The sequence below is a fragment of the Monodelphis domestica genome, chromosome 4 (genome assembly GCF_027887165.1).
Source record: "Monodelphis domestica isolate mMonDom1 chromosome 4, mMonDom1.pri, whole genome shotgun sequence".
In the NCBI taxonomy this organism is placed as follows: Eukaryota; Metazoa; Chordata; class Mammalia; order Didelphimorphia; family Didelphidae; genus Monodelphis; species Monodelphis domestica.
Window position 1 is genome coordinate 110,027,442 of NC_077230.1, and position 14,568 is coordinate 110,042,009.

General features: G+C 34.9%; 1 protein-coding gene across 4 annotated transcripts in view; it reads right to left on the reverse strand.

The window, feature by feature from the left end:
* Window positions 1-927: 927 nt before the first annotated feature.
* The window catches only part of UGGT1 (UDP-glucose glycoprotein glucosyltransferase 1), a 120,561-nt gene continuing 106,920 nt past the window's right edge, over window positions 928-14,568 (reverse strand). For all 4 annotated transcript variants that reach the window (XM_016433564.2, XM_007493975.3, XM_007493976.3 and 1 more), the window contains 7 exons: window positions 13,557-13,641; window positions 12,124-12,306; window positions 11,078-11,238; window positions 10,293-10,407; window positions 8,220-8,336; window positions 7,463-7,631; window positions 928-6,450 (listed from right to left, as the gene is read on the reverse strand). In XM_016433564.2, the coding sequence (XP_016289050.2) occupies window positions 6,425-6,450; window positions 7,463-7,631; window positions 8,220-8,336; window positions 10,293-10,407; window positions 11,078-11,238; window positions 12,124-12,306; window positions 13,557-13,641 (856 nt within the window). In that variant the 3' untranslated portion in view covers window positions 928-6,424. The remainder of the gene's footprint in view (window positions 6,451-7,462; window positions 7,632-8,219; window positions 8,337-10,292; window positions 10,408-11,077; window positions 11,239-12,123; window positions 12,307-13,556; window positions 13,642-14,568) is intronic.

Consider the following 14,568-nt stretch of genomic DNA (forward strand, 5'->3'; position numbering starts at 1 on the left):
AAAGGGGTTCCATAGACACAGAGACAGAACCCAGATTGATCTCCAGGTTAGAGGGGATGACTTTGCATAATTGAGGTCACAGAATCATAGAATTTTTAAAATGGAAAAGATTTCAGGAGTCATCTAGTCCCCACTTCATCACATCTAATGTGGTCATTCCTCATTAGGTTAAGAGATGAGAGGGCAAGGAGACATGTTAAGACTGGATAATTGGGAAATGGCTGCATTTTTGGACACTGAACATAGGAAAATGCTGCATTTTTGGACACTAAACAAAAGGCAAATAAATTTGCAGATTGGCAATATGTGTATGAATGTGCAACTTGGGCACTTTCTAAATCTAGAAAGCATCACTAGAACTGAAACCCACAATATAATAGTTACTCCCTTAATACATCTGGTATATGTTCCTAAAAGATAAGTGTGGGGGGCAGCTGGGTGGCTCAGTGGATTGAGAAGTCAGGCAGGAGGTCCTGGGTTCAAATGTGACCTTAGACACTACCTACCTGTGTGACCCTGGGCAAGTCACTTAACTCCCACTGCCTGGTCCTTACTGCTCTTCTGCCTTGGAACCAACACAAAGTATTGATTCTAAGACGGAAGGTAAAGGTTTAAAAAAAAAAAGATAAGTTTGAATGGGAAAATGAAGAATTGGGTTATTTAAACCTTCAAAGGCATGGTACAGTCAAAATGTACTTGGGAGTCAAGAGACACAGGTTCTAATCATAGTTCTGCCACTAACTAGATATGAGATCATGGACAAGTCACTTAATCTGAGACTCAATGTCCCCATCTGTAAAATGGAAGAATGAAAAACACTTTTTTTAAAAATCTAGGATGATTTGAAATTCCTTTCAGTTCTAATATTCTGTGGTCCTAAGTACTTCTTAAAAGTAAAGTGTGAATGACAGGAAGATTAGACAGCAGTTTTAAAGAAGGGAGGAAACACTTTATTGTGTTGAGTGGGCCTCATTTGCATTACAGTATGAGGAAATTCATTTTCAATTCACTTCTGGCTGCAGAGCTCTGCAGACAATTAAAATCCCAATGCTAGCTCCCAAGCAAGTGTCAGCACCGGAACTCCGCATTGCATTAACAGAATTACAGTAAAATAGAATATTTATAAAGATTAAAAAAGTACATAGTTTCTTTAAAATTCTAACACTCTTTTCCCCTTTGTACATGTTTGCCCCTTCTTTACCACAGATTCCAGTAGCGAAAAGTAAATCTTCTTGAATATCTTTTACTTCCTCCAAAGACTTCTCAATTGTCAATCTGAAGTGAATGTTTTTTTTTTACTTTGTGCCTAATTTTCCTTTTTAGAGGGAATCATCCATACCCTTATCTCAGGAAACTCAGATGGTGAGAAGCAAGGCAAAGCATAAATTAAACTTGGGTTTCCAATTAGTGAATGTTAAAAAGCCATCTGGAATGTTTTAAAGTAGCAATGCCAGCGTTATTATTTATGACAGGTAGAACAGGAGTGTGAATTTCATGTTACAAATCAATTTGTTCCCACCCTTATTCTCTATGCTGTTGGTTATAGAGTTAATCAAATCAACACTTTAAAAAAGCCAAGTGATAACACAACATAGCAGTAAGAAGCAACCAGCTTTTACTATAAAATACTGGTCAAATATTCTAGCTCTAGCTGGGATACAGTTGGATGGCCTTCAGAGATTCTTGTCTGCAAAATCATTATTGATAATAGGTAGTTTAAACAGTGAAAAATATTTGGGGTAGACAGGGGACTGGGTTTCCTAGGGGATTTTCCATTAAAAGGCACAATCCAAATAGAAAAACACGATGAAATCCTGAGAGACTGTTTCCTATAGTTTTATGGAAATCACAAACATTATCACCATGTAGTATAATCCTAAACTTTTTTTCCAAATCTGTGATACTTATATAACAGCTACAGAATTCAAAGAACCAGTTACAGAAAGGAAATCCAAGCAAATTCTCAGTCCCAGAGATGCACAGTGTTTTGAAATCCAAATGATATTTGACAGACTATGGTCTATTTGCTTCAAAGCATACCAGATACTGGCATTACAAATATTCTGTGGAAGAATTTCTCCCCTCCCCCCCCCCCCCCATGTCAGATTAGGAAGCACAGACAGAAATTTAAAATATCACCCTGATCAGACTAAAGAAATCATCAGCTACTTTTGGTCATTTGGGACACCTTTTCCTATCAAATAGTTTATTAACTGTTACTCCAGACTTCCTATAAAGTAGTCCCATGAAAGTTAGGTTTTTAAAAAACAAGTCACCCAAATGACAATGCTATTTATTTAAGTGTGGTTCTGTCCTGGAGTAACAACAAAAAAATCCTAACCATTCATTCTTCTACCAAAAGAAAACCCTCTTACCAAATAGTTTTTGCAGTCGTTTTATACTTCACCAACTGAAAAGTACATTGCTAATAAATCATTAAAAAAATACACCAAATGTTCCTAATACTTCAAGCTTAACACAATCTGAAAAATCTCATTCAGACTTATTTGGATGGGGGTGAAAAAGCTTTGTTAAAGTATAGAGATAGAGCAGTAAACAACCTGTGTATCACTGGTATCTAATACACATTGTTATAACCAGCAGCATCGTTTAGAGTATGCCAAGGACCACCCTTAAACAAAATTGTCATCAAAGTTTAAATCATGAGGTTTGAGATCTCTTCCTCAGAGAACTACATTTGAACATTCATAACACTAATGAAAGTTTATTTAAATAGCACTTTTAAGGTTTATGAAAAAAAAGATGTCCCCGATTATTGCCCTCTCCCCAGTTAAGGTCTGTTAGTTGATTCTCATTGGCCCCTCTACATACCAAAGTTGTCTAGTCCAACTACTGATGAGGAAACAAGTACCAAGGGGATAAGTGACTTACCCAAAGTCACCAAGGTAGTAAAAGTAGCAGAGGGGGAATCTGAACTCAGGTCTTCTGATTCCAAATCCAGTGCTCTTTTCACTACACCATGTTGTCTCTCAAACTAGGGCTATTTCCTTTGCATGTTGATGCAGGGTAATCTAGTCCAGTGGCTAAGAAAAGGCAGCAATATTTAATATATATTTTTGCATTCCCATGGGATGAGATTGTACATCAGATAAACAGAGCCTTGCATAAAGTATTTGACCTTCGCTGATTTGATTTAAAATGTATTATTATATCACATTTCAAAACTTTACCATTTCTGTGGATAACCAACTCATTTACTCTTGATGGAAGGGAAAAGTGGTGGCCCAAAGTCTATAGTATACACTAATATGATATGCTCCACAGTTATACCACATGCAAGCTATATGCAGTTTTCAGATCCCAGTCAAATAAATACCACTGTTCACAGAACATAAGATAGTTATTAGCTCATATCATTTCTCCCCAGTACTATTTAGGAAAGAAAATTTTCCACTGCATGTGGTGTAACAATTCAAAAAAAAAATAGTAAAACAATTCCACCTAAATGCTGGCTTTTCGTTTTTCCAAAAGCAGCCACTGAATGTTTCTATCACCTAGTCAGAAAAAAAAAACCACACTGAACAGGATTTTCCCTAACTTGAGTGAGATTCAGTGCAACAATCTCAATTTCTAAATTGATCTATTTCCTAACCATTCTGTCATACCCCCCTTTTTTTTTTGGTGGCAAAGTCAAAGATAACTTTGCCTCCTTGTTCAAGTAACAGTTACATTTTCTGAGGCATTGAGTATTAATTGAAAAAATATTTAAGCTGTGCTAACCAACAAAAGAATGATTGGTTGGGAAGAACAAAACTATTTCCAAGGCACCTTCTTGTAAACTATTCAACCACCTTTCTTATAACAAGATGGAGTATCTACAGAGGTGATAAGGATGATATAAGAGCAACTGCTCTGAATGAAGATTTGTACTTCAGTCTCCTTATGGGAAGCAGTTAAGTCAACAGAAAACTTGGCTGGAAGACACTGAGAAAGATGAAACCTGTCACCTTCATATAATAGAGCCTCTCAAAAAATCAACACCTCTTACATTTTAAAAAGTAATACCATGTTTACTTGACCACTTCCTACTGCCACACCAAATTTTTGAGAAGACACAGAATATATATTTTTGGACATGAATTTTTCCCTCTATAGAGTAGGTAACCTCTGATGGCTCAATAAAACTTAACCAAAGAGGTTTAGGCAATCTTGTTCATTCAAAGTAAGAGTACTTAATCATCACTGTTCATAATCCTTCAACCATTCCAACTTAGACTTCAGACGATCTGGGGGAAGGAATGACAGAGGGCTTACAGAGAAAAACCTATCAAATTCTCTCCTGCTACTTTACATTTTGAGGGGTAAAAGGAGGGAATGATACAAATAAAACAAGATATCTATCACAACAAGTCACTCACCCCAAAATGTTACTTTGAAAAGTGATTGGAAGCAGATAAGTGGCTCAGTGAATAGACAGCCAGGCCTGGAGACAGAAGATCCTGGGTTCAAATTTGACCTCAGGTACTTCCTAGCTCCATGAACCAGTAAGTCACTTAACCCCAAATTCCCAGCCCTTACCATTCTTCTGCCTTGGAACAGATACTTACTATCAATTCTAAGGCCAAAGGTATGAGGTTTGGTTTCTTTTAAGATTATGGTAACTGCTAACTTTATTTTATTTTCATTTATATGCAAGATAGATGAGATGAGCTATTTTATCAATTTCCCAAATTTTCTATAAAAGATATGCTTGAAGGAATTTTGCTTTTTAAGAAAGATTTCAAATAAATGCATGACTGAAAGAGCATCAGATTTAAGATGACAGGTTTTTCATTTTAGAAAAATTAAAAACTTTTAAAACTTTTTTTTAAGCAGGCAAAATATGAAAATGTAAGAATTTGCTGTGCTTTTAAAGGCAGGTTTGATAGAGTCCTTCCCTCTCTTGGAATAAGCAATCTGCACAACCCTGTCATGTTCACATGTAGACACATGAGATTTACATAGAGAGTCAAGAAGTTTAAACCCTGCCTTGGAAGGTGCCCCACAGTATATGGCATCATGTCACACACATGATGTGTTTGTCCATAGGCCTGGGGTCAGTCTCATGAGACCCAGCTGTGTGGAAAAAACCACCAGGGTGATTCAGGGCTGTCTCAAAAGTAAGACAAAAGGCATTTGCTGGACTGGCCATGTTTAGGATTCCTTCACCTCATAATGTAGCTAAGTGGATTCTAAGTCTTTGTCCTTTCACAAGTAACATTTGCAAAATATAGAAACAAAGTAAAATAATAAACAGAAGGGATCACAAGGTATTGTGTGAAGGGATGACAACCATAATGAAGCTCTTGGGTAACAGCTAATGGTTACTGAGATTATGAAATGAATCTTTGAGAAAAATATGGATATCACCCAGTCTATTTAAATAAAATGTACAGTGGATAAGCTGCCCAGAAAGAGTTCTCTCTCAGTCCTACCATTCATTGTAATAATCTGGGTATATGATCAAGGTGATTTTATGGACCTTGGTTTTTGGTAAACATATCAGCTATGAAAATTTAGTTCCCCTCCCCCCCATCCCATAAAATTAAACCAAAGGCTATAAAAATTAAATTTAGGAAACAATGAACCAAAAGGTTTACAGGGTTGGGGGATGGGACAACAAAATTTTTATTTTTAAAAAGACACTGTGGTACTATTGGGTCATAAGAGAGAGTGACCAATTTGTAAGTGTGTATGTTCCCTGCCACTCCAACCCCCCACCCCAAACCACCCCCAAAAAACTCTGGGTAGCTTCCAATTGAATTTAGCCTTTGTATTGAGCCAGTCCTGAGGAAACAAAACAGATGATCTAGGAGTTGGTATCCATTACACAATGAATCTGCTATTGAGGAACAGGGAATAGATTTGTGTAAACCTCAAACCAACAGATCTTGTGAACATCACCGCCACTTTTACAAAATAGAATCCGTTCAGGGCAGTTCTACTCTATAAAGTACAGCTTGTAAAGCTTAGCTCCAGCAACAAACAAAAACTGAGGTAAGAACTCGTGTACTTTGGGCGTCCTGCTGCCCGTGACTAAATATCATGGGTGTGCTCTTGACTGAGGTGATGTGGGTCCCAAAGAACAAGTGTTCTGTTCGTCTGCTGCTGTATTCTTCTGTGATTACGGAACTGCTTCTGGAAAACCCCCCTCGGCAGTTTCATTCTCCAAAACTCTATAGACTACAATCAGCTATTCATCTTCTGCATCAGTACAAATCCAGTACAATCTTAGTCCCAATGATCTGGAGTTGAATAATTCATTTGGATATAGCAACCCAAAATTCCAGGATTTAAAAGGCTTGGAAACATCCTCTTATCCAATTTATCAGCAGTTGTGTAGACATACCAGAAAAAAAAACAACTAGCATTTAATATAAAAATTGTCTTTCAAACAATATCACTTCATTTCTTCCTTTGGGGATCATAATTCTACATGTGCTGGAAGCTCTGTGGAAAAGAAGAAAAAAATTAAAATGAAGTAGGAAATCTAAAGTGATAATTACACAGATCTGGCAGACTCCTGAACAGCATAATAAATTCTGATATTTTAGGGAAATTTACCTAATAATAGCTACAACTCACAATTTCTTACTTTTGCCTGTCATAAAATTTATTAACAATTTTAATTTTTGCATTTCTACATTTTGATATCATTTCCTTAAATGACCAAAGGTTCTATACAGCAAGACAAAAGGTGATGGTTAAGTTTCGGCCCTGTGTGGTGCTCGGAATCAACTCATTCTGTTCCCAGGAAAAGCTCATCACCTGGAAACTCGTCATCCCAGATATCATCCCAGCTTTGGCACTTACAGTGCCCTCAGTATGCCTCTGTCCCTTTGACTGTAGAGCTGGAGGGTATGGAAACAGACTCCTCCCAAAGCCTCCCTTTTAAGAAAGCTATTAGCCCATCCATATCTGACCATCCTTAGATTCAACTCCACCATTCTCATGGCCCCTTCCAGCTTTCAGTTTCCTTTTTGAGTTGTCATCCTCCATTAGATTATAAATTGAGGGCAGGGTCTTTCTTTTCCTTATTCATGTTTCCAGAATTTGGCACACAGCCAGAACATAGTAAGTTGAATGTATGCATACAAGCACACACACACACACACACATTTTCAAAGAACACAGCTTAAGACAACTTTACATTAATTTGCAGAATTTTACTGCAATTTGTTCAAATCAGTATTTGGAAAACCAAATAGGTAAAGCAGGTGCTCTTAGAGAAAATTTCTGTTTAAGTTCATGTATCATTAAAGCATAGAATCAAAAATAGCAACAAAAATGATACTACTGTATATTTATATAGTTATTTATACACATATAATTATCTCAGTTGAATAGGGAAATTTTTAATTACTTCTAATCTCTGTACACAATACTCTACATATTTAATGATAAGCCCAAACACTAATTACTTTTAAAAGATCCTTGCCTAAGAGTAACAGTTTGAGATTACCTTCTATGCTTGGTTCTTTTGTCTCATTCTCTGGATGCCTAATTCCCATTTCCTTCTCTTTCTGGAAACGACTCTGTAATTGTTTGATTTCGAGATCATAGTCCTGCCATTCTGGGACAATTCGGACTGCAGCCTGCAGCTTTGGCTCTTTGGTCATTGGATTATTACACTGTAAAAGGTGAGAGAATAGAATTAAAAATAAGGAAATATCTGCTAGCTGAAAGGCTGAAAATAGATATAAATTACAATCTAAAAGGTAGCTCTGTTTGGTTACTAAATAGAGAATTTAAAATTGTGGGAGTAACAGGGTTACAATGGATGAGGCAAAAAGAATGAGGCTATAGAATGGAGGAAGATGATAAAATTAACAATAAGTAGGGGTAATATGATGATGGGTCAGAGGTCCAAATGTAGCTCTTTTCTCTGAGCAGAATGGAGAGCCACCTAGTTAAAATACTAACTCAGAAAAATGGTTTTAGGGATAGCACCATTACAAGAGGTTTCTTCCTTCTTCAGCAATCAATCAATTATAATAATCATAACTAACTAACTGTGGCTCCTATAATTTCCAAATTGCCGAAAGAACAAAAAGTTGTTATAATTACAGTAAGAAAACCCTCTCCCTGACAACAGTAAGCTGTAAAACGACTGAAAAAAAAAACCTGATTAAAAATAAAGAAATTTTGTATTAAAATTATTTACCTTCATACAACATGAAATGTATAAAATGTAGTCATCACATTAGATGCAAGCTTACCAAATCAATTGTTTTTGCTTTTTTCTTGGAGGCATCATCACACCATGTTTCACACCAGAGCCATTCTTGAGGGAGTGACTTGATTGGCACCTGGTGTATCATGTTATTGGGTAAATCCTGTTTGATGAACAAAATAAAATTTAAACAATAGCATGTAAACTATTAAAGGAAGAAAAACTTCTGGAAAATTAAATTTCAACAAAGTTAGTTATAATTAACATTTAGAATGATCACTCAATTATAGCACCGTAAGACTAGAGATCAAGGTTCTTTTTTAAAGATCACCTAATGTAACTGCTTCACTGATGATAAAATTTATGATCAAGGTTAAGTGAATTGTCCAAGGTCACAGAACTGGTGCCTGGGGTAGGCTTCAGGCCCAGATCAAATATGCTCAGTCTAGTGCTTTTTCCATTATGCCATACTTGAAGATAAATCTTTTCATTTAATAATCCCATCCTTAGATGGGCCAAACCCAAGTCACCAAAGGAAACCTGGACTATTAAAAACAAAACACAAAAAAACCTCAAACAGAAATTCCATAAAACACCTATCAACATTAAACAAGTAGAAACCTAAAGTTTAACATACACAAATCAAAGAATTTTCCCTGAAGAATTTTTCCTTTTAACTTGTCAGTTATGATACTAAAACATGTAGAGATTTTTCTGGTACCTATAATTTTTTTTTCTTATCTAAAACTGGTAATTTATGGGGTTTTTTGGTATTTTTTTAAAAGACTTTGAAATGTTTGCCTAATTTTCTTTCTATCAAATAATACTGTACCTCATATTCAGAAAAACAAACAAACAAACAAAAAAAAAACACAGTCTACTGTCATGCCCTTCCCTAAAGATAGCAGTAGTAGTTTAAAAAAAAAAAATTGAATAAAGCACTTTAAGATTTACAAATAGCTTTCTTAACAACTGAGAGAAAAACAATAAAAGTACTCATATTACAGGCTTTCAGATGAGAAAAATGAAGTTGAGAAAAGTTAAATGGTGGGCCCAAAGCCACACAATTAATAAGTATACAAGAGTCATCCTTCAAAGCTCAGTCTTAGGGCACCTAAGATCTAGGCCTAGAGATGGGATGTCCTGGTTTCAAATCTAGCCTCAGACACATCCTAGGTGGGCAGGTCACTCAACCTGCACTGCCTAGTAGCCCTTCCCACTCTTCTCCCCTAGAACAAATACACAGTACTGATTCTAATAAAGAAGGTGAGGGTTTAAAAAAAAAAAAGCTGTGTCTTCTAAATCCAAGTCTTTTACATTTTTTTTTACATTTCTTTTACATTTTACCATGTTGTCTTTTAGAGATATTTTAAGAGTTTAACTTCAATAAAATGTTATTCTCATAAATTTTTTTACACAGAAATAATAGAAGTGATTGATCTTGTATCATATATCTACTAAGTAATTACATGAATTATGGGATATGACTATAACATATTCACAATGTTGCCCAAAAATTAGCCATTTGAAAAACTAGTCAAATGTAATCAGAATCTACTATAAAATACAAAACGGAAAATTATTTTGAGATTAGCAAGAAGATCCCTAAAGGAAGATGGCACTAGCCAAATTTAAAAACCCTGTATTAGTATGATGTGGGTAAAAAGTAACATCATATTACATGAAGAATCATTTAAATTGGTGATGGACAATATTTATAAGGTTATTCAGTAGATCATATACCAAAAAAACTTGAACTCAAGCAGGTGATCACATCATCAACATTCTTCTTTGCCCCTACCCACACAATCTCTAATGATTCATTCTAGCAATATCTGAAGAGAAGCAAAAGGACACCAAGGATAAAATGTCAAAGACAGTCTTGTGACTAAAGTAACTGTTCTCTATCTTCCCTGCTCTCTCCCACTCTCCCTCTGCCCTAATTTAGGACAACCCAGGAAGTTTTCATAAAGGAAAGATGTAACATGCCTCAACAAGATGTTATAAAATATCAAAAGCTTGAAGGAGAGAAAAGGATACTTTAGTCTTGACTCAACATTTTAAGACCAAGCACAGAGTTATGACAGAACATTTTTAAATCATGAAAAAGACCATTTACCTGATCAAGATTTGAAAGGCTGTTGGGATCCTGACTCAGACCTTGGTACTGCCCCCTGAGTCTGTCTCCAGCAGCAATCTTTCTAAACTTCTTCAGGTCCACCACATAGAGGGCACTAAATATAGAAAACCCAGCTGTTAAAAGTCACAGAACCTGTCAAAAATACTGATCCACCACATTCAATAACTAAATGACTCTGTAGCCAAACATCTGGACTTGGCTTCTGGATAGTGAAGATAAGTCTCCCCTAAGCTGAATTCTCACAGCAGAGCTAGATGTCACAAAGTATTTATTATTTAAAAGGAAAAGCTATTATTTCTAGGAGAAAATGAAATTTTTAAATAATTTTAACTCTCTTTCACTATTAGTTCTCATTGTCACCATGACTGATTACCTGAATACTTCAAAAGACCACAAAACATTTTCTCACCAAAGATTTCTAGTATTAGCAACTTAGATAATAACTGCAATTAATTGAAATATAACTGCTAGTCAAAGTCAAAAGCATCTTACACAGGTTACAACATAGCCAAATAAGAACCAAAATATAAATCAATATAGTAATGCCCCTGATCCAAGAACAAAATGGAATGATATAGTTAACACTTTCTTATAGTAACATTTCTCTTCCTTCCCATTCTCCTTCACACACACACACACACACACACACACACACACACACACACACACACACACACACCAATTTTCTTAGTTACTCCTTCATAAGATCAGTTAGTAGAGTAGTAGTTGCAGATGCTTTTTTTATGCAGCCACTTTCTTGGTACCTGATATGGTATTTTCGTCCAGATAAATGACTGGCCCAGTAGCCTGACTTCCAGAACCTATACCCATTCATTTCTTTGCGGCTATCACAAAATGGAGTGTAACCATAAGGAGCACCATCCAAATTGAAATCTCTCAATTCCTTCAGATCTGTCCGAACGATCTTAAAAAAAAAAGGAAATCAAAAATTAAAAAAAAACTTTTAAAAAAACGCACTTGCCTATAAAACTGGTAGACACCTAACAAATGAATTTATCATTGTGAAGCACAAATAATCAATATTTGCATGAACCCAAAACAGTAAAAACCACTCCATGGTAAAACTTTTAGGGGGAAAAAGTGAAGGAAATGAACACTTGGGTTCCACAGTGTTGGAATAAGTCATCTATTTTATAAGGAGTCAATTATATTGAAATACACTTATGAAAATACTGAAAACAAATTCATGAACCCTGGATTAGGAAGTCTTGGCATGCAAAAATGAAAAAGACATCAAAACAGTTTACTCATTAACTCGAGGCACTTCCTTTTATTATGAGCTGAGATACTTTGCAAGCTTGAAAGTTATAAATTTTTCACTCTTTTTTAGTTATTCTGTAATGCTGATGTTTAAGTAATTTATACTTCCTTTTCCTTTAGTCAGACTAGGTGAAGTCTAACTCTGACTGAAATTCACGTAGTAAAGTAAATGGTTTCTTATAAAATATCAGAGACATTATTTATCAAAAGTCCCTTCTCCTCATGTTGTATGAGAAAAAGGAAGTTTTTGTTAGATTAAGGGAGAAGCTGGTAAGCAACTGTGCATTTCTTTTTTCTCATCCAAATTCTCTTTGATATGTATCCTTTAAGTGCTATTCAGAAAACTCCTCATTATCCATGGATTATTTGCATCATTTATCAGTGCTCAACAACCCAGTTGGGTTAGGTTGGTTTTTCATTATCTACACAAAATCTCTCCTTTACAAGGATAGATAATAAGAAGGTAGTGATAAACACTCTAAAACTCTATTTCTTTCAATTCACCAAAGCTGGGACATCAACAGCTTACCTGATCAGCATCCACAAACAGGAATTTGTCAACAACTAGTGGGAAAAGTACATCCAGAAAGAGAATCTTGTAGCCCCAAATGATGCGCTGTTTTTCTGTTTGCTGATGAAGCCACCGAGGCCATTTATATTGAACAAGCTCATATTGGAAATTGTATTCTTTTGCCATGTATGGGATAAATTCCTTTAATAAATAAAGGAAACATATTAAGTCATTTAATAAAATCAAAGTATATTCACATGAGTAAAACACATTTAATCAAAAATAATTAATATTTTATATTAATTAATTATATTAATAAATATAATGTATTAATATCTTAAATAATAATCTCTACCTTAATCCCAGTTATTAAGTTGTTTCAAGCAAACCAGTTTTAGTCATAATTTGAAATTATGGAAATATCTAACAATTCTGAAGTCTTTTGTATGTAAATTCCTTCAATACTTTAAGGATATATATTTTTTTCTCCCCAGTACAGGTACTCACTCTATTAATAGTCCTACTTATAGCAGATCATCTTTATAGTCCATACAACTAAAAAATTGATCACTTTGGAGCTAACCTGGGTGGGTAAGACTCCAAATTTACCTAAGTCAGCCATTAGTTAGCAGACCCAGTCTTTTGTAAAGCTTATATTTAAAGCTTTGCCAATTGGTAAAGTAGTGCAAATTATTCTTGCAGAAAATTATTATTTGAATGATTTTGATAAACCTTAAATTTACCCTAGATCTAAGTCTAGCCTAGATGTGATATATCACATAATTTTTGATGTGGTAGTATATAGCCAAAAATAAAGTTAGAATCAGGAAACTGAAAATTCACTGGCACAACTGTAGAAGTTGAATAATTTGTGTTTCCCATTCCATTTCATAAAAGTGATAAAACAGAAATGCAGATACATTTTCAGACATGGAAAATGTGTGAATTTGTTTTATCTGTTAATAAGAAGGGAATAAGAAGGATTTTAATACTGGGGTAGAGGATGTAGGTTAGAGCTATGAGGAAGGAGGACCATCAATAATGACGTGTCCCAAAAAACGATGCACAGAAGAGAACAGATGGAGGTTCAAAGCAAGACACCAATAAGCAGGATACCTCCAAAACAGACATGCTGAATTTACTTAGTATATTAAAAATGAAAATAAACTGGACATAGTAGAGACTATCAGCTTCATATGCATTCTCTTCTTCTGCTCCTTATATACAGAAATACTTTTTTTAGGGGAGAAGTATTTTTCCAATAGAATAACAAAAGTAAAAATTAAAAATAAATAAATATAATTTATTGGCCAAAATAACCTACCTCACTGCCCCCCTCCTCAAAATAACGTTAAAAAATAAATAGTAGAAAGTAGGTAAAAAAATCAGAAAGAAGGTAAAACAACCCTTAGAGGGTACAAGAATACTTAGCCTCTCATTGATGAACAAACCTTGAATGTAGGTGACAAGTAATTCTTCAAGAACCAGAATTTCACAGGTGTCTTAGTATTTTTCAGAACTGAGAGCATCATTATGCTGTCAAACAAAAGCAAAAAGAAAAAATCACTTTATACTGCTTTTGACATCAATACTATTAACTACCATTATCTAAAATAGACCACTAGACTTTGTACTAGGCAGTTATTTGACAGCTCAGTTAAACAAAAGAGGATTACTTAAACCAGAAAGCCTTCCAATCCCCCTATTAAATGTCAGATTGAAAATTAATCTTATACTACAACTAAACCAAATAGAAACCACCACACAATCAAGCAGATAGCCATTTTTTCCACTAAAAAACCCTCTACAAATCTATTTGAATTACAGTATACTTTAAAAATACCTGCTTTATGCAAGTGGGAGAAAGATGTATGGCACAATACAAACATCAATCTCAGTACCAAACAAGTAATTATCACTGCAGCCATCCTCCCTCCACCAGATAAAAGGACAAAGCCATAGCAGCATTTAAGTATGACACAATGGGCAACCACAACACACAAAAGTTTTCATGGGAAGATTAGAAGGGAACCAATTCTCCCACTCATTTGCACGATTAAAAAGCTTTCTCACATGGCTTTATACCATTTCAATTTCCAAACAAATCTGGTGAGATGGTTAAAGAAAGTCAGTTAGCAAACTTAGACAAGGAAATTTTTTTTAAATTGTTCAATTCAATTCACTTCTTTGGACTTCACTTTTTTCTAGTTTTTTCTACTGCAAACCAATCTATAACATCCCTACCAACTCTAAAAAATCCTGATTCTGTTCTATGAAATTTAGCTTTTCTGAACAGCTAAAAGGTAATGAGTAGCACCAAACAGTATTCTTGTCAGCACAAACAGAAAAAAAAAAAAAGAACATTAAACCTAGAGGTGAACAACCTGAGTTCAAATCTTATTTCTGACAGTTACAGTTTGTGTGGTCTACAACCAGCCAAGCTATTTTCTCTTAAGTTGTTTA